This window comes from Phaseolus vulgaris, chromosome 6 (genome assembly GCF_051622355.1).
Source record: "Phaseolus vulgaris cultivar YP4 chromosome 6, ASM5162235v1, whole genome shotgun sequence".
NCBI lineage: Eukaryota > Viridiplantae > Streptophyta > Magnoliopsida > Fabales > Fabaceae > Phaseolus > Phaseolus vulgaris.
Window position 1 is genome coordinate 30,532,731 of NC_143503.1, and position 27,909 is coordinate 30,560,639.

The window sequence follows — 27,909 nt, forward strand, 5'->3', positions numbered from 1 at the left end:
TTTTCCGCTGTTAATTTGCTGAGTCCAAGACAAGATAAAGTGCAGTCATATTTGTTAAATGAATAAGAGAAAATAAAATAAAACCTCTCTTTTTTAGCTTTTATTTAATTAATCCAAATAAAGCATGTTTGAAAATTAATTAAATTAATAACATTTAAAAAAAATACTAAAACAATAAAAAATGTAGTATTTTTTTATATTAAATTTGTCTGTATCCGGCCCATAAATAAATGGTGGCTGGACCAGACTCAGCAGTACAACAAAGAGACAAAAATAGAACCACACACAAACCCAAACATATCAAAGATATGATAATGACACCAAAAAAAAACAATGATTTGTAGGTTAGACTTCAAGTGACCACATTATCCGTTATAGCAATTTTTTTTTATGTATTTTTCATACATAACATAATTATTCTCGAACGAGTTTGGGATCTAGAGAACGATTGCTCCTACTCTTACTCCTGGATTTGGTTGGTGTTTTCTATTGTGCTTCTCATCCTTCAGTTGTCCTGCTCTTTAGGCGGAGTGGTACCTTCAAAAAACACTCAAACACTCAAGTCAGTGGAGTATCGACACTCGGTTATCGGAATATTGTAGATAATGTACATTTCTCATTGAAATGCGTGCTATTTATATTACCTTAATGGACCTTCACTGCTGGGTCAGATTAAGGAGGTTGGCTTGCGTTTAGGGTTGTGTTAAACCACCCTTAACTGTGGATTAGCCTTACTAATCTGGTAAACCTTTGACTTGAACATCATCGACCGATCGGTCACGTATGCAACGCAGTCGTCTCTTTATTGTTAATGTGATTGAGTCGGCCAGTCGTACTAATATAACATGATAATAATAAATTTGAATTTAAATATATTTTTATATTTTTGTTGAATCATATACTAAACACAATTCCCTCTCACCATTGCTTAGTTTATGAGTGGAGTGAATTCCTATATAAACAATCTCCCTCCATTTCAATTCCTTCACCTATTGTTCTTTCTCTAATCCTCACCCCTTCCACTAATGGAAACCGGTGCTGCCGGTACCCAAGCCCAACCAAGCGGTTACACCGGAAGAGAAATTCCGCCACCGCAACTGCCTGAGGAACCGAATCTGCGGCCAGAATGCCGACGATCAAGTGGAACTGAGCCGGACCTCATTCTGCAACCTGAATGGCGCCGTCCAAGGCCAATCGATCCTCCTTCCGAACCTTCCAACCGTGGCGGCGAAGAGGAAATTCTACTCCAACCACAATGGAGGCGCTCGAAGCCAACCGCGAGCGCGAGTGCGAGTACTAGTGTTTGGGAACCTGAATGGAGACGATCGAGAACAGGTTCAACGGCATTTCCATGGAACCAGAATTACAGTGTTCGCAAACCTAGTGCGTCGAGTTCCGGTGGCGTTGAAAGACGCGGTGACCCTAACGACCTTTGGCGAGCTCTTCCGGCTGCAGGTATATCCATTCTTCGAAGAAATGCTCTGTTCCGCTCGGTACTTGCTCTCTGTGATCGAGTATTAAGACTACAAATAGGGATTGTATTGTAGAAACTACAGAAAGATTCCTCTTGTGTCAGGTCTAAACATGGAGTGTTAGTGTTGACTCTATAATCATTTATTACAGTGGACAGCAAGTAAATTAGGCGTTGAAGTCACTGAAAGCGCATAGTCCTTTTTTATTAGCCGTTTAAACTTAACAAATTCTAATAAGTTTTTGATATTGCAAATTGTTGATCATGGTAATTCAAAATTAAAAAGAATCTGTTCGAAGTAATAATTCTAATATATGTTTAACCAAAACTGCTAGTAAGGTGTTAAGTTTAGAAACATAGATGAATCAACTTGAATCTCAAGGACCCATTTGCTAGTTTTCTTACTTTCGGGGTACACTTTTGGAGACTAAAATGATAGTTTACTCCAGGGAGAATTTAGTGGTTTTGTTTTAACTGATTATTACAAAAACGTGGCATTCTCACTTTGTTTCCCATTTTCAAGAATTTGCAAGTGAACTGATGAAAATTGCAAAGGTTAAGTTTGGATAAATTCTCAGTTAGTAATTCATAAGAGAAGAAAATAAGTTGAAATGAGTTTTTTCTATAAGCTAAAATTAACTTATACACTCTAACTCTTACAAAAGTTGGATTAGTGTAAAATCTAAGTGCATAAGTTGGTTTTAGCTTGTGAGAAGATTAAATTAATTTTACCTTCTTATTTTCATTTTTATACAGTATGGACTTATTTATCCAAACAGGACCTGAATCTTATTTTACTATTTTCCTTAGAAATTCCTGAAGTCAAGAAGCAAAGAGTGAGTTGATCATTTTTGTAATTACTAGTAAAAGTGTTTCAACTAGGAAAACCCCAAATTAAGATGAAAAGTGATATTATTCTTTTTGTTATGAATTGCAGGCCTAAAGACAACAAACTATCTTAACAATATTCGTGATTATTGTGTTGATTTGTTTTTTAGCTATTGATTTTCCTTGCAGATTCTGTCATTCCCAAGCTGGAAAAACTTCAAATATCAAAACAGTTTCCTACATCAAGTGAAAAAGAGGATAAAATATCACCTATTCAGAGACCTGATAATGGTGGCACGATAAAAATTCTAACTAGCAGACTCCGTGTGAATCATTTCCCTGTTAAGTTTGATCCAGAACGTACAATAATGCATTATAGTGTTGGTGTCAAGCCTAAGGTTTCTTCAAAATTTGGGCAGCCTCAGAGATTATCGAAGTCTGATCTATCCATGATCAGAGAGAAACTGTTTTCTGATGATCCTAAGAGATTGCCTTGGAGATGACTGCACATGACGGTGCAAAAAATATTTATAGTGCAGTACAGTTACCAGAAGAGACCTTTACTGTGGAGATCACTGATGGAGAGGACGAAAAGATCATTTCATATAGTGTTACCTTAACTCTTGTTAATAAACTCAGGCTTTGCAAGTTAATGGACTATCTTAGTGGGCATAATCTCTCCATTCCTAGGGATATTTTACAGTGTATGGATGTGGTGGTGAAAGAGAATCCTGCTAGGCGAACTGTTTCTGTAGGAGGACGCTACTATCCCACAAATCCTCCTGTAGTGATGAAGGATCTTCACCATGGGATAATTGCTGTTGGGGGATTTCAGCATAGTTTAAAGCCTACATCTCAGGGTCTGTCCTTATGTGTAGACTACTCAGTTTTGGCTTTTCGGAAGGGAATGCCAGTCTTGGATTTCTTACATGAGTGTATCGATAACTTTAAATTGGATGAATTTGAAAAATTTAGGAAATGTGTTGAGGGCGCACTTGTTGGATTGAAAGTCAATGTGACTCATCGTAAATGCAATCGGAAATACATTATTTCAAGATTAACTCCTATGATTACAAGGGATGTCACTTTTCCCATTGACAATACCGGTGAATGGAATCGCCCAAAGGATGTTAGTCTTCTTACCTTTTTTAAAGACAAATATGGCAAGGAAATTATGTACAAAGATATTCCTTGTTTAGATTTAGGGAAAGACAAGAAGAACTATGTACCCATGGAATTCTGTGTTCTGGTTGAGGGCCAAAGATATCCCAGAGACCGTCTGGATAGTATTTCTGCAAATACATTGAAAACAATGTCACTAGCTCACCCAAATGAGAGGGAGGGTGCAATACATAAGATGGTGCAGTCTAGTGATGGACCTTGCAGGTAAGGGAATGTTATTCCAATTGCATTACTTCTCTATGTGTATGCCTTTTGGAACTTGCATTATTACATTCCTTGATTCTTAGTTACATTTGCACGTGATGTCTCAATGATGGATTTAGGTCATATGGTACTTATTTAAAGAGTAAATTTCAGGTTTCATGCACTCTACAATTCAGTCCACGTGCAGATTAGGCATAGGGTTTTAAAAGGTGAAAATGATCTCCTAAACTTCATACTTTTTGTGAAAACATCTGTCAACCTAGCTTGAAATATCTACCAGGTGCTAGGTGCAAGCCCCTCAACAAGTTTGGTCCACATGCTCTGGTGGTACTAACTGCAGATGTTGAAGTTGGTGAATTCTTTGGATAGTTTAAACAAGAAACGTAATACTAGGATAGGATGGAAAACCATAGTTGCTAGCAGGAAACAATTGCACTTTACTCTTTACAGCAGTAGTCTTTGGACCTGTAAATACCAGGAAAATGAAGAGGCTTGGCTTTCTTTGAAAGACAGGAGAGAAGATTATTTTTTTGACAGTGTTCCTTGAAGTATAATAAAACTTGACTATTAGACTCGTAGTTAAATAACATGAATTACGCAGCTAATGCTAGACTCCTCAAGAAATTAGGAAAATTATATTATTAGATTCCTGATGAAATACTGCATATGAAGTTAATTTTCTATATATTGTGACGGTAGTTAATTTCAAACCAGGAAATTATCAGCAGGATGCTCAGTATTGTTCTAGTATGCATATATAAATACAAACGTGCACATTTTTGTATTCGTTACCTTGTAATGCTTGTTAATATATGATTTGTCCACTATCTTCATCTTCTAATATATATAGGAGACATGTCTCATTACAATGTTTTCTTTTGGCAGCGGTGGATTTACTCAAAATTTTGGAATGAATGTCAAGACAACTATGACAACTATTGTAGCACGTGTACTTGGTCCTCCAGAATTAAAGTTAGGTGATCCAAATGGAAAGATCATTAAATTAACAGTGGATCTGGAAAAATGTCACTGGAATCTTGCTGGAAGGTCAATGGTGGAAGGTAAACCAGTTGAGAATTGGGGCATTATTGATTTCACTAGTTTTGGGCCATCCAAGTACAAATTAAGAGGCAAGGATTTCATTCAAAAGCTTATAGGCAAATACAAGAAATTGGGTATATACATGCAGGAGCCCATTTGGTATGAAGAATCTTCAATGAAGATACTTGCGTGTTATAATTTGCTATCTGAATTACTTGAGAAAATTAAGAACATTTGTAAATATAACCACGTACACCTGCAATTTCTTCTGTGTGTAATGGCTAAAAAAAGTCCTGGTTACAAGTACCTGAAATGGATTTCTGAGACCAAACTTGGGATAGTGACACAATGCTGCTTGTCTAATGGTGCTAATGAAGCAGAGGACAAATTTTATACTAATCTGGCTCTCAAGATCAATGCCAAACTTGGAGGCAGTAACGTGGAGCTGAGTAATGGGCTCCCTTACTTTGTGGGTGAAGAACATGTGATGTTTTTAGGGGCTGATGTCAACCATCCTGGTTATCAAGACACCAGGAGTCCATCAATTGCTGCTGTGGTCGCTACTGTTAACTGGCCTGCTGCAAATCGTTATGCAGCACGTGTATGCCCACAATACAATCGAATTGAGAAAATATTGAGCTTTGGAGATGTTTGCCTTGAGCTTGTTTCATGCTATAGGAGGATGAATGGAGTTAGGCCTGAAAGAATTGTTATTTTTCGTGATGGGGTGAGTGAGTACCAGTTTGACATGGTTCTTAACGAAGAACTGCTTGATTTGAAGAGAGTATTTCAAAGAGTAGACTACTTTCCAACAATCACTCTAATTGTAGCACAAAAACGACATCAAACTCGATTTTTCCCAGAGGGCTGGAGGGATGGATCTTCTAGTGGCAATATTTTACCAGGAACAGTTGTGGACACAAAAGTTATACATCCTTTTGAGTTTGACTTCTACCTTTGTAGTTACCATGGAAACCTTGGTACAAGCAAGCCTACTCATTACCATGTTTTATGGGACGAGCACAAGTTTACATCTGATGAATTGCAGAAGCTCATATACCATATGTGCTTCACCTTTGCCAAGTGCACTAAACCTGTATCTTTAGTTCCTCCTGTGTATTATGCTGACCTTGCTGCTTATAGAGGACGATTATACCATGAAGCAAGGATTGGGATGCAATCTCCAAACTCAACAAAAGATGCTTCCTCACTTTCACGAACCACCTCATTTGAACAAGGATTTTACTCACTGCATGCTGACCTGGAAAACATAATGTTCTTTATCTAAAGGACTTCATCTCCACTCTCCTACAGGTTCTGCAAAACCTTATACTCTTTAGACGTGTATTGCATATTCCGCTCAAAATAGTGAAGTTTGTGCGCGAATCTAATAACTCTGTCTTCAAATAATCTTTTTTTCTTTTATACTTTTTATTTTTATTCGCAAGCCATATTTGTACCATCTAATCAAACCCTGTCATGGCTAATATCCAAAATATAGAAGAATATGACAATTATAGTTATAATACTTGGATGATTTCCAATGCACATTTTATAAAAGGAATTCTAGAAGATTGTTATTGTAACTCAGATAGAGGAAAGGAAAGGTTATCATATTAACTTATGTGTATTACAGAGTGTTGATAAAGAAGTAATTTATACACAGGTAACACATGGGTACCCTTAACAAAGATCAACCATAGCTCTTCAAAATTAAACAACTAGTTAAGTTATATAAAACCCAGCCCAAACAAAATATTATTGTAATGTTTGTAAGTTCATTTTTCCTTTATTTTTCTTATGATGGAAGTGCTCGAGATATGTGTAGTTCTTGTGTGTATTACCTGCGCAATTTGGTTATCATGCTCAGTGGTTTGTTTGTGTGTGTATGTACACACATATATATATACACTAATAATAATAATAATAATAATAAAGTAAATAGTTAAATTACACCCATGCATACAGATGTACATAGGATTCATCGTTTCGTTTTTAAATGTCCAAGACTAATATTTTCATTAAATTGATTAGGTCAAATTGGACTTTAAACGGGTCGAGTCTCGCCAAAATATTTTAAAATAGATTTGGGTTGAGATTACTTAGATAGTGGATTAAATGAGCTTTAGCCAAACTAATCCGTAAACTTACGAGTGGGTTTATTTTTTAAATAATAATAATTTTTAAAAATTAAAAATAATATTTTTTAAGTATATATATTAGAAGTTATTTATTAAATATATGTTAAAACGGGTGATCAGTTTGTATTCAACATTTATCCAACACCAATAAAATAACATTTTTATTTTAAAACGGATGAATAGACTGAAAAAGTATAAATATTATTTTTTATTGTGTTAGGAGGTTATTATTTGATAACTTGTTAATAAGAAAATATTAAATTAAGATATTTAATTGAAATATAAATTAAATTAATTAATAAAAATAGATATAAGTTGATTGTATAAAGGATTTTGAAGGTAACATTACCTTAGATTATTCCATCACATTTTTAGGAACACTCGATTTCACACCTCAGGTATAGACATGCATCATGAACACATTTTGTTATTAACTTTTTCAACAGGTTTCCTGGGAAATCCTATCCACTCATTTTAGAACCAAAGAATCGTAGCGGTTAGAATTCATTGGTCTCCAACCCTGACCCTCACCATCAAAATATATATATATATATATATAATGTTTATAATATATTATATAATAATAATATATGATTTTATGATAATAAAAATGTGAATTGTATGATAAGGTGATTACTAATAAATAAGGTATTAGAGTAAATTTTATATTGTTTTGGTTGTAAAGTTCATTATCTGCTAAATAAGGATAACATATGTTTTTTACTGTAATATTAATGCTCTTTCCTTTTGTTTATCACTCTTTTTTTTTTTCAACTTTATAATTTTTTAAAACATTTGTTTTATTTTCTATCGTTAGTTTTAATTACAAAAATGTTGTGGTGCTGATATCATGACGATAATGCCACTGGGAACTAAAACAACATATTTATATAAGTCAAAAACAAACGAAAATATATATACAAACATTGCTAAAACTAAAAACACAAATTGCGACTTTTAGCGTATTATTGGAAAGGTCATGTCATGAGTCATTTTCCTTATTATTATTTTTTATTAATATGATAGAGGAAACTTAAGATATAATATCTTAATTGTTTATATTGTAGTTTAATCATATTTTGAAGTTTTGTCTCCATGTTTTCAATAGTTTATTTTATCAGTACTAATCTCATTAAATATCAATGTCTAATATTAACATGAAAACCCAAGTTTTATTGAAAAACAATAGTTTTATTAAATATTTTCTTTTTATAAAGATATATATATATATATATATGGCAATTTCTCCCTCCACCATATCAATTTCAACATGCACCCAATCAGCTCTAGAAAATGATAAAAGTACTCCTCATAAATGACGAAAATAACCTTACACAAAAATGGAAAAAATTATTTTTGAAACTTTTATCTGAAATATTTTGGATTTCAATTTTCAGAACATATTTTTGAATTATGAAATTTTTTATCCAGAATGTATTTTTAGTTTTGTATTCAAATTTTTTTTTCCAGCATGTATTTTGTTATTTCTCAATTATAATTATTATTTTGAATTTTTTAATTTGGAATAAGGGTAGTTTTGAAAATTTAAAAAATTGATACGGTGGAGGTTAAAATTGATATGGTGCATAAGGATAGTTTTGGAAATTTAAAAAATTGATATGGTGAAGGTTAAAATTGATATGGTGCCGGAAGAATTTTCCTATATATATCATCACACAAAACATAAAAAATTCAAAAAAAAAATATTATATTTGAATCATCCATCACGAGAAAAAGCAACATCCACGAGAAAGTAAAATAAACTAGTGATTCTTAAAATGATTGATAAAATTTTATATTTGAATCATCCATCACGATTATATGAATTGGGATTAGGGGCTGGTGCACTTGGTTTACGGGTTTAAAAAGAAATCCATATTTAACTTTTATATTCTTTTTGTGTTTGACAACTTGCACTCTGTTATATTTTTTAATACATCACATGTTTTCACGAATACGAATTAAATTAGTAATATTTATTGCCTTTTTGAACGATAAGTTATGGTACCCAATGTGAAAGATTCTCGTTGATCAATCTTATAATAAAAAATTCTACAAACAGCCCTCGTCTAAAGTCATATTTGTTTAAGGAGTTATTTGATGAGATTATAATTTATTTTTATGAATTATTATATATCACATTACTATTATAATTTTATGTTTTATTATCATATTTTAATTAGAAAGTTTATAAGATTCAAATTCTAAAATATAATTTTGACCATGCAATAGAAATACCTTATTCAACCTTTATAATTAATATCTAATCAATAAAACAATTAAATTTTGGCTGTGTAACATTATTCTTTTACTTTTAATTTTTAAAATATTTTGTTCTTTATGTCTTTTTCCTTCTCGCTATCTGTGTCTCTTTTGTTCCTACCAACCTTTCTTGTCCTTTTTTCTCTCTTCCCAACACTCCATTCTCAACGACGTCTCATTTGGTTCAAGCTGCTTCCTTTTGCATCTCTCATCGCACCCCATTTCTTTATTATTCTCTGGGTTGCTTTCTCGTGTACCCCACAACCCTAAAACACGGTCGTTTCATCACTGATTCAAAAACTTTCCTTCCAAAGGTGAGAAAACCAACACACAGACGCTGCTATGGCTTTAACACACCCAACAAAATTCCTCATTAAATGCTGTTTGTTTTTCTTCCTCGTTGGTTTCACCGGACACGTTCTTATCGATGTGTCTCGTGTCTCCTTTGCTTTTCGCATTTCTGGGTGCGTGTCTCCAGCTCTTTAATGTTAGTCCAGCGTTGATATATTTAATTAATAATATAAGATGGAGATTGGATATCAATCAAGCGTTTAACTGCTGAGTACTTTATATTATACATATATTATAAGGCATTTGAGAATATTTATTTGAATAATTAAAGTTTATGTAAAAGTTAAATATTTGTGAACGTATCGACATCATACAAAGCAGTCCAAGGTGACATTAATATTAATATTTATCTTATTAAATAGATTGAATGGTGTTCAAAAAGGCTGGAAAGAGCTGGAGACAGGCAGTGCAGAAGAGGTATAGCTTGTGATGGTTTTCTCACCAACATTCACATGTCTCTTATTTCTTTTCCACATGCCTCTAATTTCTTACTGAATCGCTGCATACTATAATCAGAATTCGATTTTATAGAATCACAAATTCGTAGCTGATTCTTTGTGATTTTTGTTTTGTAGATATTCATCTTTGGAGGGAATCCTCTGTTGCAAATTTCTTGCTTTTCTTGTTATTCCCTTTGTATCAATCATCAGTCGAGTCAGATAGTGGGGTCCTTCAAAATTGGATCTTTACCTTCGAATTTGTTCGCACGGCTTCTCCACATCGATGTTGATCAATTTTGTAAGTGATGCTGTGATCTGAGATTTTATGTTGAAGTAAATAATTGGTGATGATTTGCATGGTTGAGTGAGTGAATCGTTATCATACATGGAAGTGTTGCCGAAGTTTTTGATCGGCACAATGAATTCAGTAACTAGCAAATGTATGTTTTTACTTGTTACTGTTTTGATTCTTAGAGCACTGTTGTTTCCATCCTTCCTTGGCTTTGACGGGATTGAATGGAGCAACCTTGTTTATATCCGCACTCCATTGTTGAATTTTGACTTTGGAATACGGCAAGATAAGTTTTTGGTGGTTCCCCAGATTGTATGGGGATTAAACAACCAGAAGATTGCGTTTGCAAGGGCCTGTCTTACTGCTAGAATGCTGAACAGAACATTGTTGATGCCAAGCCTTAGTGCCTCATTGTTTTACAAAGAAATTGATCTCTTGCAACCTATTTCCTTTGATAAGATTTTCCAATTTGATAAGTTTAATACCCTTTGCAATGGTTTTGTCCGGTTGGGGCGCTATTCAGATGTCTCGAATAGAACAGAAGTGCTGGAAATGGAAAAGGGAAGTGGCAGGAGGTGGACAGTGGAGAGAGATTTGTCACAATTGAAGGAGCATGGTAAGGGCTCTTTAGATGATCACGAGGTAATTCGGATTGTAGGGAAGAACCCTTTCTTGTGGCATGATCATTGGCCTGTGAAGGACTATGCAAGGATTTTTGAATGCTTGGATTTGACAGAAGAGATTGCTAAGGAAGCAGACAGAGTTGTGTCTAGGATTAGAGCTGTTGGAGGAAAGATAGCAGGCAACACTGAAGCAGCGGAAATGCAGAACAGTATCACCAGTGATGGACCTTCTTTTAAGCCCCTTCCGTATGTTGCTGTCCACATGAGGATAGAAATTGATTGGATGATTCACTGTAAAAATTTAGAGAGGCGATTGAACACGAATCAAATCTGCAGTAGCAAGAAAGAGATAGTGGAAAGAGTTAGGAACATTGCTGGTTTGAAGACTCCAGTTGTTGTTTATCTTGCTGTTGCTGATAAACTCCTCAACAATTCTTCCATACTTGAAGGTTGGGAAGAAGGGTTTCTTCCTTTTGAGAAGAAGAAACTTGGTGTTGATGGAATTTATAAGAAGTATCCGTATTTAATTCAGTCTGCAATCGACTATGAAGTGTGTTTAAGAGCTGATACCTTTGTGGGAAACAGTTTCTCCACATTTTCAAGTCTTATAGCTCTTGAAAGAACACAGAAGATGATCAGAATGAATGCCACCAACATGTGTGCAGAAAATGTTAGATGGCCTTCTTATGCTTACAACATACCAGGAACATCAAATGGTCCAATGAGATGGGTTACAAACATGTCAGAATCAAGTCTTCAAGCAATCAGCTATGGCACCAATCACATCTCTTGTTAACAGTACCTTGTTTAATTAATTATTCCGGCTGCAAAGTTTTAGAGTAGATGAAGAGCCCCTTTTTCTTGGCTCAACATTTTGACTTGTAGGGATGAATGACACACTTTAAAAGAAGGACGTTGATGTAGAGAATGCACACTTGAGGTACAGTTTCTCGTTGTGTAAACTGAACCCATTATTTTGAAACAAATTTTTAAGGTGGGCACTGTTTGGTTGTTAAAAAACGAAGTCCCTCGGAAAGGGTAGGTTTTGGTTTCTGTATTCAATTTGTGTCTACAGTTTGGGAAGTGTTACTGTTGGTGTATAGGGTTCACGTGTGTGGGCGAAGTCTATAACTGTATGCTCTGGTTGTGTCTACTTTTGTTGTACATTTAAGAGAACACAAAGTGTGCCCTTTTCAGTTATTAAAGAAAAAAAAGTGGACCCTCTTTTTATTTCTTTTTTGCAATAACTGGAAAATTCCATCTTTAGAAATGATTTTCTGTCAATGAAGTTGGTGAAAAACAAACTCATGCCATAAAAGTATGAGTTTGTTTTCTCTTGTTACTACAACCTGGATTCTGACAAGTCCTGTAGACTCAATTCATACATTTTTTTTTTCAAAAAGAAATAAATGATATTTTGCATTATTGTACATTTTTTTTCAAGTATTTTTATACAGCCATACTTCACTTTCAGTATTCATGTTAGTAGAATGATGTATGTAAAAAGGCATAGGTAGGAAGTGTAATCTTCATGATACTAGCCAAAAATTATAATGACAAAGGATGCCTTAACAGAGTTGGATGGGGACTTGCAGCTAGGTTGAGGAATGAAGCTATTGGTTATTGGTGTAGGTAGTGCAGTGAATTTTTTCTTTTAGATCTAAAAGTAGGTCACATAATAATTATCTGTGATACCTAACCTTTCGGTTCAGAAATTTTCTTCTGGTTCACACTTCACCATAATCACTTGAAATACAAATTGGTTAGAATTAGAAGTGATTGTTATTATGGGGAAACTAGTATTAAAAGGTAAATAAAGGGTGCCATTATTTTTGGATTTTTCTTTGACTACAGTAATAACCTGCTACTCATAAAAATTTGAATGTATTTTACATTATTTTAAAATTTCACAAGAATAAACATAGGCAGATACATATTTGAAAAACTGAAAAATATACACACAAGTAATTACCAATATTCATATCTCGTATTTTAAAAGCAATTTGTTGCTGTCCATGAGATACCTTTAACCTGATCTTTCTCTGTCTTGTTATTTTTCTTGGCCACCTAATCTTTTTGTTGGTCACCTAATCATGTTGAAACTAAGTACTTTCATATATTATACGATGTTTAAGTCTGATATTTAGTAACATAGAATAATCGGTGAAGTGTTTGTCTTTGATTTTTTAAAAATAGTTGGTTTTCGAAAGTGAGTTTTTCATATTTTTGTTTGCTTATTAATTGGTATGATAGTTAGTTTCTCTAAATAGATTATTCAGGGATTTTGATTCGTGGACAATAGTTCTAACAACAAATGGTTTTTATTTGAGAAGAGTTATAATAAATGATGGGTTGATTGAAGTGTGATACAGTAAAAATCATTGAAATCTCAATTCATAATGATTGTTTAGTAATATGAACTTGTATATTATAGAGTGAACAATTACAGAATATAGTTTTAACAACTATTGTTTCATTATTGTTGATGAATGTATAGTTAAAAATAATATGTTTTCAACAACAACAAATAATAATGGTTATAAATCACTTTTAACAATGGTACAAACACTTGTGTTAGAGTCTACCACAAAGATTATGTATTGAATTTTAATTATTTTCACTCACCAATTATATGTCCATTATGATGAAAGATGGTATGTATTAAAATTTTGATTATCTTTTATTTTTGTTAAAAAAACTGCATGTGTATGATTTTGCCTATAGATATTTAGGTGCTTGCTCTATTATTTTTATGTATGATTTTCAGTATTTTTTAATTATTGTAGATGATTTTTCTCGTTACACTTGGGTTATTTCTATGCGAACTAAATCTGAGGTCAAACACACCTAACTAGTTTTTTTTTATCTGTTAAAATTATACGTTGTGATAATGAAGTTGAATTTGCCATGACAAACTTTTTTTCAAAGGCATTATTCAAAAAAAAACTTGCATAAAAACACTAAAACAAAATGACATTGTAGAACGACGTAAACATCAACATATTCTCAATGTCACATGTTTTGCTTTTTCAAGCAAATTTACCTTCTATCTTTTATCATTTTGCTATTTTACATGTTATTAAATTACATGGTTCTTTATATGATATTTCCTTATTATGTGTTTTTGGCTGTCTTTGTTATTCTAACACTATTACTTCACATAGAAAAAAATAGATGAATGGTCTATTTCTCGTATTTTTTTAGGTTTTCAACCTCATATTAAAGGATGTCTTTTTCTTAATCATCAAAATCATAAAATTGAGGTCTCAAACTTTTCATATAAATTGAAAGATGATAATACTAAGAGTTCCAACAATTTATCTTTTACCTATTCCTCAATCTTATAACTCCAATTATGATTTTTTTTCTCTGATAACTATAATGTTGCCACACATGGTTCCGACTGAAAATACTGTTCATAATCAACCACGGACCACGGAGGTCCACTTGCCTTAAGAGAACCCCAACCTATCTTGAAGAATTTGGACTTGTCATCTACACACATTGTAAGTTCTAAGCATCCTATCAATAACTTTGTATTCAATCATGCTTTATCTTTTAATTTTAAACACACTATTGCTTCTATTTCTTCTTCCACTAAATCACATAATTATGAGGAAGCCTCCAAACATGCTTGCTGGAAAAAAGCAATGGAGGACGAACTTGATGCTCTTTGTGCCAAAACACATGGACTCTTGTGCCTCTTCCACCGGGAAGAAAGCCATTGGATGTCGTTGGGTGTACAAGGTAAAACACAAATTCAGGAAAGAATATGTATTTTCTTGACACTTGAAGTAATTAAATAAAAATGGAATATATTTTTTGAAGTTTATTAAAATAATACTATTATTTTTTATGTAACAAAATGTAGGTTGTTTAATAGTATTATATTACTATTTGTTTATATGATATATTTATATTTTAAAATATTTAAACATTTATTTTTCCCCTAGGATCCATAAAACATTAAGACCATACTTCTGTGCCTAAATCTAATATGAATAGCACAATGAATGTATCAAAATATTGTTGTTGTAAATATTATTTCACACTTAATTGGTATTCAAGTGTCCTAAAAAATCAATGTTAAAAAAATAAGTATTTTGTATTATATGCTCTAATAATCTTATTATTTTTTTATATGTTATAGTCTCTAATAATTTTATCTTAAGATAATGTTGTAGAAATTGTAATTTTTTTATATGTAAGAATTCAATAATGGTGTTTTTCAATCATTTTCTTACGATTACTAATATTGTTAACTTACCTTGTTGCAAAAAAACAAAATTCTTAACTTTATCTTGCTATTTATATACTTGTCTTTAGAAAAATTATACTCTCCCTACAAATATGTTTATATATAATGTTTCATTAGAATTTTTTACAACAACAATTTTCTATTAAAATTAAAAAATGGGGTGAATTAAGTCAAGCAAAACATATTCAGCATTAATTTTGGATACTTGTATTGTGATTAAATGACTTTATCCTTGATATTTTATATTGAGTTCAATTTCTATTTATTATTAGGTAAAATATATACAAATAAATGAAAATATATGATAGCATGGACTTTAAAAGTGATTATTGTTTAAATCAATAAATATTTATACATGATAATTTGTTATTAAATGATTCTGCATTTTTGTACTGCATTGAGGGATACGATATTTATTCTTTATGTTTAAATTATTTAACAAAATAGTAATTTAAGAGTAACTAATAGAATAGATAAACATTTTAGTTTCTAGAGTTGTAATAACAAGTTGAATTAATTAAAACAAAATATTTTACAATATTTTATAAAATTATTAATAAACAATCTTTTCTGCTTTTAATGTATCAACTCATGAACCAACTAATCCAATTTTTAAGCAGAAAATTATATTTTAACAATTAAACACTATTTAATAATTAGTAAAAGATAATTTTTTTAATAGAAACAGATGCATCACAATAAGTTCTGGGTAGAAGATGGATACTATAACAATTTGTTTAATTAAAAAACTATAATTATAAAGTAGTTTTTAGGTGTTAATACATCAATATAATTCTCATCATTTTTTATTAGTAGGTTCAAAAATTTATATTAACACAAATATTCATGTTCAGTGTTCACTAATAACTTTTTTTTTTTAATATCATATGAGAGCATTAATTTTTTTATATATAAAATGTATTTTTACACTTTCTAGTATATAAAAGTTTCTATTTATAATAGGACATAGGTTAGTATTTATTTTTAATGAAATATAAATCATATTTATTATTACTATATAATATTTATAATTATATTATGAAATTATGTAATAGTTTTCTGACATAAATATATTTTTATAAAAAGTTTAAACTATATAATAGCCTAAAAATTTAAGCAATAAATCAAATTTAAACTTTAATTATAAAAAATAGGTGGGTTAAGAGAACTAGATTTAGATCCTTTGAGTTAAATTTGAGATTCAAGTATTGGTGAATGGAAAAGAATAATAAGAATTAAATAAAAATAGTATTAATAAAATTAGAATAATCCAAAATAAATCAAACATTTTTTTGTTCTGAAATAAGTCAAACTTAAAATTATATATTAGTAATAAGCTGAAAACAAGACACTGTGCTTTCTCTCTCACACTCATTAATTATTATTATTTTGGGATGGGGATGTCAAATTAATAGTTAACAAATAATAATTAATAATAATGAATCCGAGTAAGAAGGGTTGTTAAGCCGATGAAGTTGTCGTCTTTTAGATTATTAGGGTTTTTATTCTGTTGCAGACACTGGTTGAGAATCACTGTTCAAAAGAATAATGACACCAAATTCTAACCAGATAAGGAGTGTGGAATTTCGAAGCTTCATTTCTTTTACTTGATACCCTTTTCCTTTCTCTCTCTTCTCTTATTCTCATTGTTTAGTTACCTATCGTCGTCGATCAAAGTCAATGGCCACTCTCGCTCCATTTTTTATTTGATTTTTTTTGGCTCTCACAGTCCTCCGAAAAGGGTTATTTTATTTTGATGTGAAATTTTGTAATTTGTGAAAAAGAAAGATCTTTTAGATCGATTTGATGATGGGTCATGCTTGGGAGTTGTTAATTGTTGTAAGGGCCAATTGAAGTTTGGAGGGTGATTTGTTAGTAAAATGGGGGATCAGGGTGTTTTAGGTGCTAATGTTGGAAGAGAGGAGGAGGAAGATGAGTTTTGCAGTTGTTGTGGAGATGAAGACGAGGAAGCGTGGAAAGAGACTGAGGAGGCTGTGGTGGAAGGGTTGAAGGACGAGCTTGATGAATTTTCGGTGAAAATGTTCTTCAAGGGGTTGTCAATGGCTGGGGTTGAAAAATCAAGTTCTGGGTTTTCTGGAATTGGAGTTGTCATGGAAAGGTCACCAGGGCTTCCTGCTATAAGGGTGCAGAAAAAACTTGACTTTTGTGCGGAGGAATCTGTGGTTGACTATTTGGCACTCTTGGATGGCTTGCTGGAAGCTGAGCGGAAAAAGATCCGCAGGGTTTATGCTTTTACAGATTCTGAGTCGTTGCATGATCAGGTTAGCATTTCAGTGTTTGATTTTAACATTTGTATGCAGGTTAGCATTTCAGTGTTTGATTTTAACATTTGTATGTTTTATGATATGATTATGGCCTCTTCATAAATTGATGAAGATCTAGAAACCATGGGATGCAAAATTGGAAATCACTTGTACGAAATATGTACACCTATTTGCCGTGTGTCTCTGTTGAAGTATCCTCTCGTTTATTTTCCCATAAATTCATTCAATTCTCTAGGCATGCTATGCCTCTGTGTTCGTGTTCCTTTTGTGGATGAACACTGAAATAAGAATTATTGTTGTGCTTACCTTAGGTCTTGCGCTATTGTTGGGTTTGCACAAACATCAGATGGTGTTTTCATTTCTTAATTTTTATTTTCATACTGTACCTGACATGTCTGTTGTTTCTTTCTTATTATCTTTTGTTTGTTTGGTTGTCCTTTTTGTTTTTGTTTCTTTAGCCTGTGTATAGGAAAGTTTAGAGGTATGCGTTTTAGCAGGCACACCGTGATTCCAGTCAAACAGCAAATACTATGATTCAATTTGACCTGCAATTTACTTTTTTCTATTACAGCTGAAAAATATGACTTTAATACTTTTCATGCATCTGTAGGACTTTTTCTTGAGTATAATTGGGGGAGCTTTGTGGACTAGGAGGATTGAGTTTACCAGTTAGATATTTAAAATATCCTACATACTAAATTTGTTTGAAAAACATTGATTGACATTACTTTGATTTGTGCCACTAACCTCTTATGGTTCTTTAATGTATTTTGGTGGGTACTTCCAGATCACTTGTCTTTAACTATCCTTCCGTTTGAATGTGAATATTTTGACAGATAACATTTGGGGGAAAAATGGACATGCCTCTTTTGATGGCATTGAGAGAAAGGATTCTGGAACTTGCCAATAATTTTGAAGATTTCGTTTTAAAGCTTATACCCTCTACTGATCTTGAGCAGCCACTGCATTTGGCCAAAGTAGCTATTGGCCTTGTCACATTCCCCGTAAATGGTGAGAGATTGCTTAAGAACTGTTCTATTTGCTGTGATGACAAGCCAGTGCTAATTATGATTACCCTGAAATGTTCACACACATTCTGTTCACATTGCTTGAGGGCCTATGCTGATGGTAAAGTACAATCATCTCAAGTTCCTATAAGATGCCCTCAACCAGGGTGCAAGTATTGCATCTCTGCAACTGAGTGCCGGTCTTTTCTTCCATTCACCTCCTTTGAATCACTGGAGAAAGCCCTTTCCCAAGCAAATATTGACCATTCAGATAGAATTTATTGTCCATTTCCAAATTGTTCCGTTCTCCTTGATTCTCATGAATGCTTATCAGCTACTGCAAGTTCATCTAGTCAGTCTGACAATTCCTGTATCGAGTGTCCTGTTTGTAAGAGGTTTATCTGTGTGGAGTGTAAGGTTCCTTGGCATTCTTCTATGAGTTGTGTAGAATTCCAGAATCTGCCAGAGGAGGAGAGGGATGCTTCTGACATTACCTTGCACCGTCTTGCTCAAAATAAGAGGTGGAAGCGTTGTCAGCAATGTCATACAATGATTGAACTTACTCAAGGCTGTTACCACATGTCGTGCTGGTAAGATACAAAAATGTTGATTATTTCTATTGCAAACCAGAATTCTACTTAGATGTATGCTGTCAAACTATTGTGTTGAAAGTAGAGCAATATATTATAGAAATTTGCATGTTAAGATGTGAGGGAGGGATCTGCCTATTTAAAACAGTGTTGTATGCAAGTTCTGTTTCTTTCCTTGTTTGTTAATGGTGTCTCATTTCTCTTTTATGATTATGCATGAGGAAGTTTTGTGCACTAAAAAGGTAAAATGAAACTGTCTGTAGTCTCTAGGCCTTACTTAATTTTCAGTTCAGTGTTAGAAGATTTGAAATCTGAATGCATTGTAACTTTAAACTAAATAAAGAGTGACAATTGTTTAAGTGACAATTTTTAGACTCAGGAGAGAGAGTTTGGTTGATGATATGATCCCGCTGAATATAATTATTTGGCCTGAACATATTTATATTAGTTCCGTATGTGTGTCTGTGCAGTTTAGTCACCTAAGTATTTGTTTCAGATTGCCCAATAGTCTATTCAATTTAATCTATGATCTGATGCTGCAGAATCAAACTGATCTGGTTCTCTTGGTAACAAGTAGACAATGGATGCTTGAATCGTATATATTTTGTGAGCATATTTTAGAATGCTAAATTTCTCTTTCCTCGTTTATATATAAAATCCGAATAGTTTTAAAACAATTGAAGCAAAAAACTAAAACGTAATTGTCTCTGCATAATATGTAACGAATCTGTTGAAACAGTAAAAATGCAGTTGATATGATAAATGGCTAATTGGTTGTGCCATATGGCAGGGAGGGATATGAGCAGTTTGTTTTAAATTATATAAATATATAAATTAATCTTTTACTATCTGTTTCTTGGCATGTTTAATATTTTTTTGAAAATTATAAAATATGAAATGGCTAGCACAAGTAACAAATATTCCTACATGAATTTGTAATTGGGAAGGGATCAGCCCTGGGTGCAGAGGTGAGTCAGGTTTTAGGATTGGGAAACAGTTTTTTAATTCAAAAAACCAATGAAGGCTTTTTCAAAGCAAAGCTTAAATCTGCTTGAATTTGTAATAGGATTTGTTCCAAGATAATCTTCTATTTGGTTACATTGATTTTAGAAGTTTTATTGGAGACTAGTAGTAACATGTGGTTTTGTGATGGCCTGTGATCAGAGTTGTAAGTTTTATTTTTAAGGCTTAATAAACAGTATGTTCTAAGAAAAGGGACATGCAGGCTCAGGACTATAAATTGAATCATATATGATTAAGATTCCTAATTCAAACGCTGGTAGGCTGGATGAAACTAAGCCAATTGATTCTAAAGTATCTATGCATCATAGGATAATTAGATGTTGAACACACTTCTAAAACTGGGGTTAGGTGGGGCCAAAATTGAGGAAAATATTTCAGTTCTGGGTATTCCTCCTGCCTACTGAGCACTTATAACAAGGAAAGAAGTGAAGAAGTGAAGCATAGAACACTTAGTAGTCAATAATTTTGCCCTTTAAGCACTTAATTCTCTATCGAATTTACGAGGTCAAACATATCAAATTAATATTTTCAATCACCCAAAATTGCTGAAGGATAATTGTATTGGTATAGTATTTTTTATTGTTTAATAAGAGGCAGTGAGATAACAACATAATATAAAGGGTCGCTTTTAAAATCCAAAATGGAATGAAATCAGTTAAATTACATCAATCCTTGACTGTTACACTGAACCTCTATCTCTGTTGAATGAAAACCTTGGAAAAACCAGTGGACTTTCTGCTCAAAAGGGGATGAAATTGGACCTTCTCCTTGGCTTTTTTGGAGGATATATTTCTAGATCTTTCCTCCATTATGTAGCTCATCACATTCAACAGTGGGCTGTCAGTTGTCCACTTTTGTTTACTTTTAATGATTAACCTAATCCACTTCATTCAAAAGGTGGTAGTTGGATAAAATGTTTGAAGGGTGGTACTGTTGATGATCCCCAAAAATTAGATGTTGGATATTAATTTGAATCTGGTGCAAATCAATGAAGTAAACTACTATTAATATATCAATTGGGTATTTCTGTAAGGATATACTCTGTTTACCCAGGTCAATTCTTGACCAGTAAAATGGCCTCACATCACAGCTCAGGCATACATCAAATGATGTTCAAATCATTCATTGCTCCATTTTCCATGGAACATTCCATATTGTTACTAAATTATTAATTTGACATCAAGTTCCATATTCGATATTAATAGGACTATTTTTTTATTAGTACTAGTATTTTCTTTCATATTATCAGTATATATTTCTTAAGTTTTGATCCATTTTCTTTCATTTTATTAGATTCTTTTTCTGTTATTTCTTGTTCAATCGATTGATGTGTTTGTTTCTGTTGCCAACTTTGTTCTTAGATCTAAAATATGTTGTATGTTTAGGTTAATGATGATATGATAGATTGGTGAAAACTTTAGAAGTCTGGTTGAATTTGATCAGCTCTGTTCCTAGAGGAATGAACTCTATTATAGCTTAAGCTTTTCTAATAGTTTTCTACACTCTTGTCTTCATTTCAGGTGTGGTCACCAGTTCTGCTACTCTTGTGGTGCGGAGTACCGAGAAGGGCAACAAACATGCCAGTGTGCATATTGGGATGAAAATAACTCAGAAGACTCAGTGGCACACTCTCTTCAAGAATCAGAACAATGGGCATGGGAGACATTCAACTCTCTCTCCATGATCGTGGATGCATACTCAGACCAGGAACGATCCCAGCTTGCGCTTATTCAGAGGTTTCTAGCCGGGGGTTTCAGTCTCAGTGACCACAATCCTTACCAGTCTCCTCCTCGCTGTACAGATTCCTATGTAGACCCCATGAAGGATCTGCATCAACTTCCATGGCTAGAGAGATTTGTGTCTGTCATAAGTGACAACTACTATGAAGATTACATTCAATGAAAACTCTGATGGATCATACACTTCTCTACCTAATAACTTCATCAACTTTCAATATCAACCAAAGTTTTCAGAGGTTGCAGAATGAGTTTGTCACACTCTCCACTTTTCATCCAGACCTGTAGCAACATTTACATCATGGAATTTCTATATGTTCCCCCGCTTGGATATCATCTTGGTCAAGAATCTGTTCATTTAATCAAAGAAAAAAAAAAGGAAACGGGACTCAAACATTTTGCTTCTTTTTTTACTGGGAAGAATACAGTGTTAGTCGACTAAAAAATATTCTAGATTTTTATTTTGGTCACACCCTTTTCCTTATTATTGAAAAGAATCTTAAATTACTTGGTTGGATTTTATAGTTAAACAAACTTTTTTAGTCTTTCGCATAAAAATTGTAGTTCTCATTATTTTTTATCTTTTTCAATTTTTATAACTTTGACAACAGTAACAGAATGATATTAGAGAAGACATACATAAAGATTAAAAAAAATCAAAACGGATAATTTTTAAATAGAAGCACTAAAAGTAAAAATTATATGACTAAAACGACCTAATGAAAAATTAAACTTAGAAAGAAAAACTTATTCATGTAAATCGTTTCTTAATCGTAGATAATTCAAATAGATGCTACCTAGTACTTAAAAGTTCCATTCCATTTTGTTGTCTAAAAAATGTTGCTTACTACATGTGAGTTATGTTTTAAGAAACACAGAAAGTCACCATTTTACAATTAAAGCTTGAAACACAACATGTTCTTAAAACTTCCAACACACCCACATTGTTTTCACCAAAATTCACGAGATGGGAAAAAGTCCGCAACAATTTTTCCACCACTTTTAAAAGTTTGAATAGCACATGCACGTTTTTAGCCTATCCTATTTTTAAAGATTAAAGCTAGCACGTGATAAATTGGAGAAAAATTACTTGGAAAATGGTTGCATTGAATCACAGAAAAACTCAATCCAAAAAAACTTGTTTAGGCACATGACACTAAATTACTAAAGACAAAACCTCCCTGAGTTTTTTGTTTCAGCAACAACACAGGTAGTTTCTTTCGTCTTTAGTTTTATCAGTGGATGCACTATAGTGATGTTGAATCTTTCCTAACACACTCATGTTGAAACACACTCATAGTTGACCCGTTGAAGAGACCAGTTCAACAATTTAATTATCATTGTGTTTATATATTTGTAAAACATTCTTTTAATTTTGTAAGTACAACTCTATTTGTCAATTGAGCATTTATGATTAGCAGCACAAATTTTTACAACCAAACATAAGACACCACATTAAACGTTAAAGAAAAAAAAACTTGGAAAAAATAGAAACTGCAAATTCTTTTTGAAAATTTTGACTAACAATCACGCCTAATCCTGTGGACCAAACTTAGTGTACATTTCATTTATAGTTTCCAATTTCGAGTTTGACTCGTGTATCCCTTCTTTGAGTTCCTTTTTATATGTATATCGGATTTTGTGTTTAAAAATGTTCTTACAACAAGGATCAAGAACACTAGAATTAGGTTGACAAGATTAACTCATACAAATCTTCCGAACTTTGGGCTGGACTCTCTGTTTCTTCTTGGGCTGGATACTCTAAGTTTCTCCTCACATTGAGTGTTCTAGGCTTATCCTCAAGGTAGATACTCTCGGCTTCTCTTTCGGCTAGGTGCTCTCGGCTTCTCCTTCACACAAATGGGGGTGTACCTGCAAGTCGCTCTGATGCCAAAGTCAGAAATGATGTAATGTTCATCTGATAAAAATCACTCTTACTTATCTCTTACGTTGACCTCCTATTTATAGGGTTTCTTTAATGGGTTTTTCACTTTACCTTTGGACTTTCTTTCTACACCATTTTATTATTTACGCACCCCCTAATGCAAGTTTCTATTTAATTGGACCCTATTATAATAATATTAATATTTTATTTTATTCTTTTATGTATAACCTCTCGGTTATGTCTATTATTTAGCTTTCGGCCTAACCTCTCAGTTTTAGCCTACCAGTACAAAAAATATTACTAAAAAGTGATTTTATACAAGTATTAAAGAAATGCTTTTACTAAATTTTTATCTATTAACGTTCACAAATATCTTTAATATGAGAAATACTTTTATTCTCTTTTTAACTTCCTTCCTTACACTTTACATTGGCACATTTAAAAAAAGTGTCTGGAGCCAATTATATTTTACAAAAATAATGATATATAAAATAATAATTATTCAGAATGATCCTTAATGAATACTTCATATATATTAAGAATGAATAAATAATTAATTAGAGGAATGAATACTGTTAAAAAGATATATTTCATAGTATTGGTAATATTGAAGATTAACTTTTGAATTGTAGAACAAGAATTTAGTTGCTTCAAACAAACTTAACTTTAATATGTGTTGGGTTATGAATTAAATAAATTAGACCAATTGGAATTAAGATGTTGAAGAAATGATCTGATGTTAATAATGAGGAGAAGTTGCTTGCCATGTTATTGGAAGACCGGTCCTGAAGAATTAGATCCACTAATGATGGTGACAGAAGTGAGATGGTTTAGTATTAATTAGATTTTGAAAAGATAAGATAAGAAAGTGCGATTTATGTGGTGGGTCTAGCGTTTTTGTTAAGGCATGGAAATGGAAATTGTGGGGTGTTTAAAAGAAAATAACATTGGGTGTGTTGAGTAAGAAGTCAAAGGATTTGAAATGAATGGATTAAAGAATGTTGACGTTGAAACCGCGTCCAACGTAGGAAACGTGGCGGAAACATGATAAGACCCAACCAACTACTCCGTTTTCAATCACCCCTTTTTCTTCTTTTTCCACTCATTTTTCACGTCATCTCACGTGAAATGTTGAAATTTACAAAATATCAAAATAATTATAATGTATTAATTATATTTGTTCTTGTCAGGGAGATAAAATCTAGAGAATTTTGAAGTCTTTCTCTTTTTTTTTTTTTTCGGGTAGGTTGTCAGAGTTTTACTGGAATCATTTTCGCCTTCGTGCTACTCTTTTGGCTCTTAATTTCAGGCGAATGTCAAATGGAAAAGGTACCTGCAGAAGACACTCCGATGTTCAAGTCAACAAAGGGTGTTCGACACTCGGGTAGGTGTACAGTAATAATGACGTACCTTGTTCTTTTAGAATGTGTGTTATTTAGTGTGTTATTTATATTATTTTAATAAATTTACCTCATTAAACTGATTAGTGATTAGTGGAATAGATACACTTATAATTATATTAACTAATTTTTAATAATAATTTAACTTTACTTTGATTTGAGCGTTAATAGTTATATGTGTTAATAGAGTAAACCGTCTGTGACCCATAACAGTTCGTTTATATTAATAACCGAGTTTTTCTCTTTTCAATTTTTTTGATTGATATATGGAGCGTAGTGAAGTTACGTAGTCATGAAATATTTGTCTTCCTCTCTCTCGTATGGAAGCAATGAAATGTGGTGTGTTCCCATGTCATTGGTGGCAGTTACGGGACTCCTTATTATCAGAACCGAATACTGAAATATAATTCATGAATTCCCATAATCTGGTTTTTCTTCCCAAGACAATCAAAGCTAAACTACGAATTTCAAAGTTATTTACTAAAATGCTTCTCACCTACAATATCTTTTGTTCCATTATAATATACTACCATCACATACTTAAATAAAAACAAATACAATAAGTATCAATAACGTTAGAAACTTTTAAAACTTTTAATATAATATTAAATTTAATTGGCATAATTATAAACATATAACTTAAACTATCAAATATCTAAAAATAACTTATATTCAATAAATAACTTATATTCAATACAATTCATAAAAAAAATTTACTATGACACATATATAGACATTTTATTCTATTTTCACAAGATATTTGTGTTTTTAGAGATATGCAACTTTTATATTACTTTTATTGTGTTATTTCTTCACACAGTAAATATAGGAATTGAGTCATCTCATATGTCAAGATAAATCCATATGATTTGTAAAATCAATAATATTTTCTCTATGAATCTTCTCTCTACTCTTACCACCTGATAATTATCGTTTCTATCAATATAGAGCAACGAGATAAATCTCTAATTAAATACGCATTCTAAATATCTCAACATAATATTCTTTTTCTTGAAAATAATTATATTTATAGCATACATCATTCACACAACCTACATTTCATATAATTTACTACTCTACTAAGAAGCTAATCATGCATTATAGAAAATCAATGTTATAACTTTTATATGAAAAAATATTTTCAACATAGAAATCAAAACACAAATAATAGAATTTTAGAATTAAGCATTTTTTTTACCTAGCTACCAAACCATCGAGACCAAATTCGTCCGACGAATATGGTTTGTCCAACCACTAATGCTATTGGGTTTTCTAATTTTTGAATTTGATCCAAATAGTTTGTATAATTATGAAATTAGTTCAGATAACTTAAAAGGGTTTTCCAAATCCTTTTATACTTGTTCTTGAATATTAATACCCCATTCAAATCATTAGATCCTAATCAGATTTTTATGACTACTGAGATAAATATACATGATCAACAATTTGAACACATATCTATAACCCTAAAATTAACACACATACTAATCTTAGAGTCACAAACACCACATGCAAAACACTTTTGTTTAAGTAAAGAGTAAATAAAAAAAAAACTTATTATAAAAAAGTATAATTAAAAAGATATACTATGTCCAAAAGTAAATTTGATCGTCAATCTAATGAATTGAGAAAAGATGAAGTCAAATTTTTAAATAGAAAATAATTTCGTTAAAAAAAGATTGTGATTATTTTAAAATAAAATATATTTTTTATTTAAAAGATTTTTTGACTTTAATAATAAATATTTATATAATCATTTTAACTATACTATTTATATTCTAATTTCTTCGTATTCGAGTTACATTAAAATAATAAAATTAATAGAGTTCTCACGTATGTTTTAGGAATGAAGACGAGCAATAATTTATAAACTTATATTTTGGATGATGAGAAAAGGATAAAGAATTGAAAAAAAAATGTAGATAAAAGTAAAAGTATATTTGATGGTGGATAATGGTTTGTGATGATGATTATGGGAGCATCAGATTTGTGCATTGTGAACGAAACTGAAAGGGAAAGAAGAGGAGCAGAGTGCAGAGAAAGACAGAGGATGGTGGGGCTGAAGTTGGTGGTAGCGTGAGTGGGGACAGACAATGCAGCATAGCATAGCATAGCATAGCACAGCACTGCACTGTTGGTATTTGGATTTTCAAGTTTTATTTTACCAGTTTTGAGACACAGAAACCAACCCCACTGACCACACTTTCAAAACATTAACTCATGATAGCAGTAGTAACAGATGTAGCAGCAACCAGATTATTATTGTCATCATCATCGTGTCGTGCCCCTTTCTCCTTAAAGCCAAAACAACCCATTCCCCAATGCACACACTCATTCACACTCAATAATACTAATATCTTTTGTCCTTTTCCTTCATCATTTTTCAGATTACCCCAACTTAACTTTCATAACCCTGACACAACCATCTTACGTACCCTTTCTCCTAATCTCTACTTTTGTTTTTTTCCCTCACACCCACTGTTCTTTTTTTCTTTTTTCACTATTTCAAATTTCGTAACAAAATATGCAACTTTTCATTTACCTTTACCCACCAGGAATATTTCTAAACAAAGTAAATAAGTTTTTTTTTTTTTTTTTAATTTTCGTTCTTGTTGGGTTGGTGCTTGTTTCTAGATCACAGTCCAACTTCCAATGCTGAGTGGTCCTCAGATGTTGGTGTTTGGTTTGACGTTGTTTTATGAGTATTCCCATTTACCCACTCTCTTTTGGATAACGAGTTGGTCTTCCATTGAATCAGGGTCTGACCATGAATACCACTAATGTACTGCACTCTTCTTCCATACATTTCTTTATGTTTTTCACACATCTCATGTTACGGCAAATTTTCAAGTTACCCCATTACAACAAAACTCAATGCTTCTGTCAAACT

The 27,909-nt window shown here is 32.3% G+C and overlaps 3 protein-coding genes across 5 annotated transcripts; all 3 read left to right on the plus strand.

The window, feature by feature from the left end:
- The first annotated feature begins 938 nt into the window (after nucleotides 1–938).
- LOC137832061 (protein argonaute 2-like) lies at nucleotides 939–6,160 on the plus strand. Its single transcript, XM_068640040.2, is given in 4 exon segments — nucleotides 939–1,455; nucleotides 2,489–2,791; nucleotides 2,794–3,685; nucleotides 4,571–6,160. Coding segments are annotated over 4 exon segments (3,069 nt in total). The 5' UTR covers nucleotides 939–1,025; the 3' UTR covers nucleotides 6,015–6,160.
- A 3,090-nt stretch (nucleotides 6,161–9,250) lies between these two features.
- Nucleotides 9,251–12,065, plus strand: LOC137832064 (O-fucosyltransferase 23). 3 transcript variants are annotated; one of them, XM_090303700.1, is made up of 3 exons: nucleotides 9,270–9,443; nucleotides 9,843–9,897; nucleotides 10,056–12,065. In XM_090303700.1, the coding sequence occupies exon 3, from the start codon at nucleotides 10,306–10,308 to the stop codon at nucleotides 11,629–11,631; it is 1,326 nt and encodes a 441-aa protein (XP_090159826.1). In that variant the 5' UTR covers nucleotides 9,270–9,443; nucleotides 9,843–9,897; nucleotides 10,056–10,305; the 3' UTR covers nucleotides 11,632–12,065. The 3 variants fall into 3 exon arrangements, with proteins under 3 accessions (XP_090159827.1, XP_090159826.1, XP_090159825.1); XM_090303699.1 differs by lacking the exon at nucleotides 9,270–9,443 and adding an exon at nucleotides 9,450–9,593; XM_090303701.1 differs by lacking the exon at nucleotides 9,843–9,897 and having other exon boundaries at nucleotides 9,251–9,443.
- Nucleotides 12,066–16,524: 4,459 nt separating this feature from the next.
- On the plus strand, nucleotides 16,525–22,292 carry LOC137832065 (RING/U-box superfamily protein). Its single transcript, XM_068640047.2, has 3 exons — nucleotides 16,525–17,375; nucleotides 18,215–18,975; nucleotides 21,519–22,292. Exons 1-3 carry the CDS (start codon nucleotides 16,974–16,976, stop codon nucleotides 21,898–21,900), a joined length of 1,545 nt encoding a protein of 514 aa, XP_068496148.1. The 5' UTR covers nucleotides 16,525–16,973; the 3' UTR covers nucleotides 21,901–22,292.
- The last annotated feature ends 5,617 nt before the right edge of the window (nucleotides 22,293–27,909 follow it).

Coding starts and splice junctions, on each gene's coding strand:
- LOC137832065 (XM_068640047.2), top strand. CDS start 16,974: ATGGGGGATCAGGGTGTTTTAGGTGCTAATGTTGGAAGAGAGGAGGAG. Junction 17,376..18,214: donor CTGAGTCGTTGCATGATCAG/GTTAGCATTTCA, acceptor ATATTTTGACAG/ATAACATTTGGGGGAAAAAT. Junction 18,976..21,518: donor TGTTACCACATGTCGTGCTG/GTAAGATACAAA, acceptor TCTTCATTTCAG/GTGTGGTCACCAGTTCTGCT.
- LOC137832064 (XM_090303701.1), top strand. CDS start 10,306: ATGGAAGTGTTGCCGAAGTTTTTGATCGGCACAATGAATTCAGTAACT.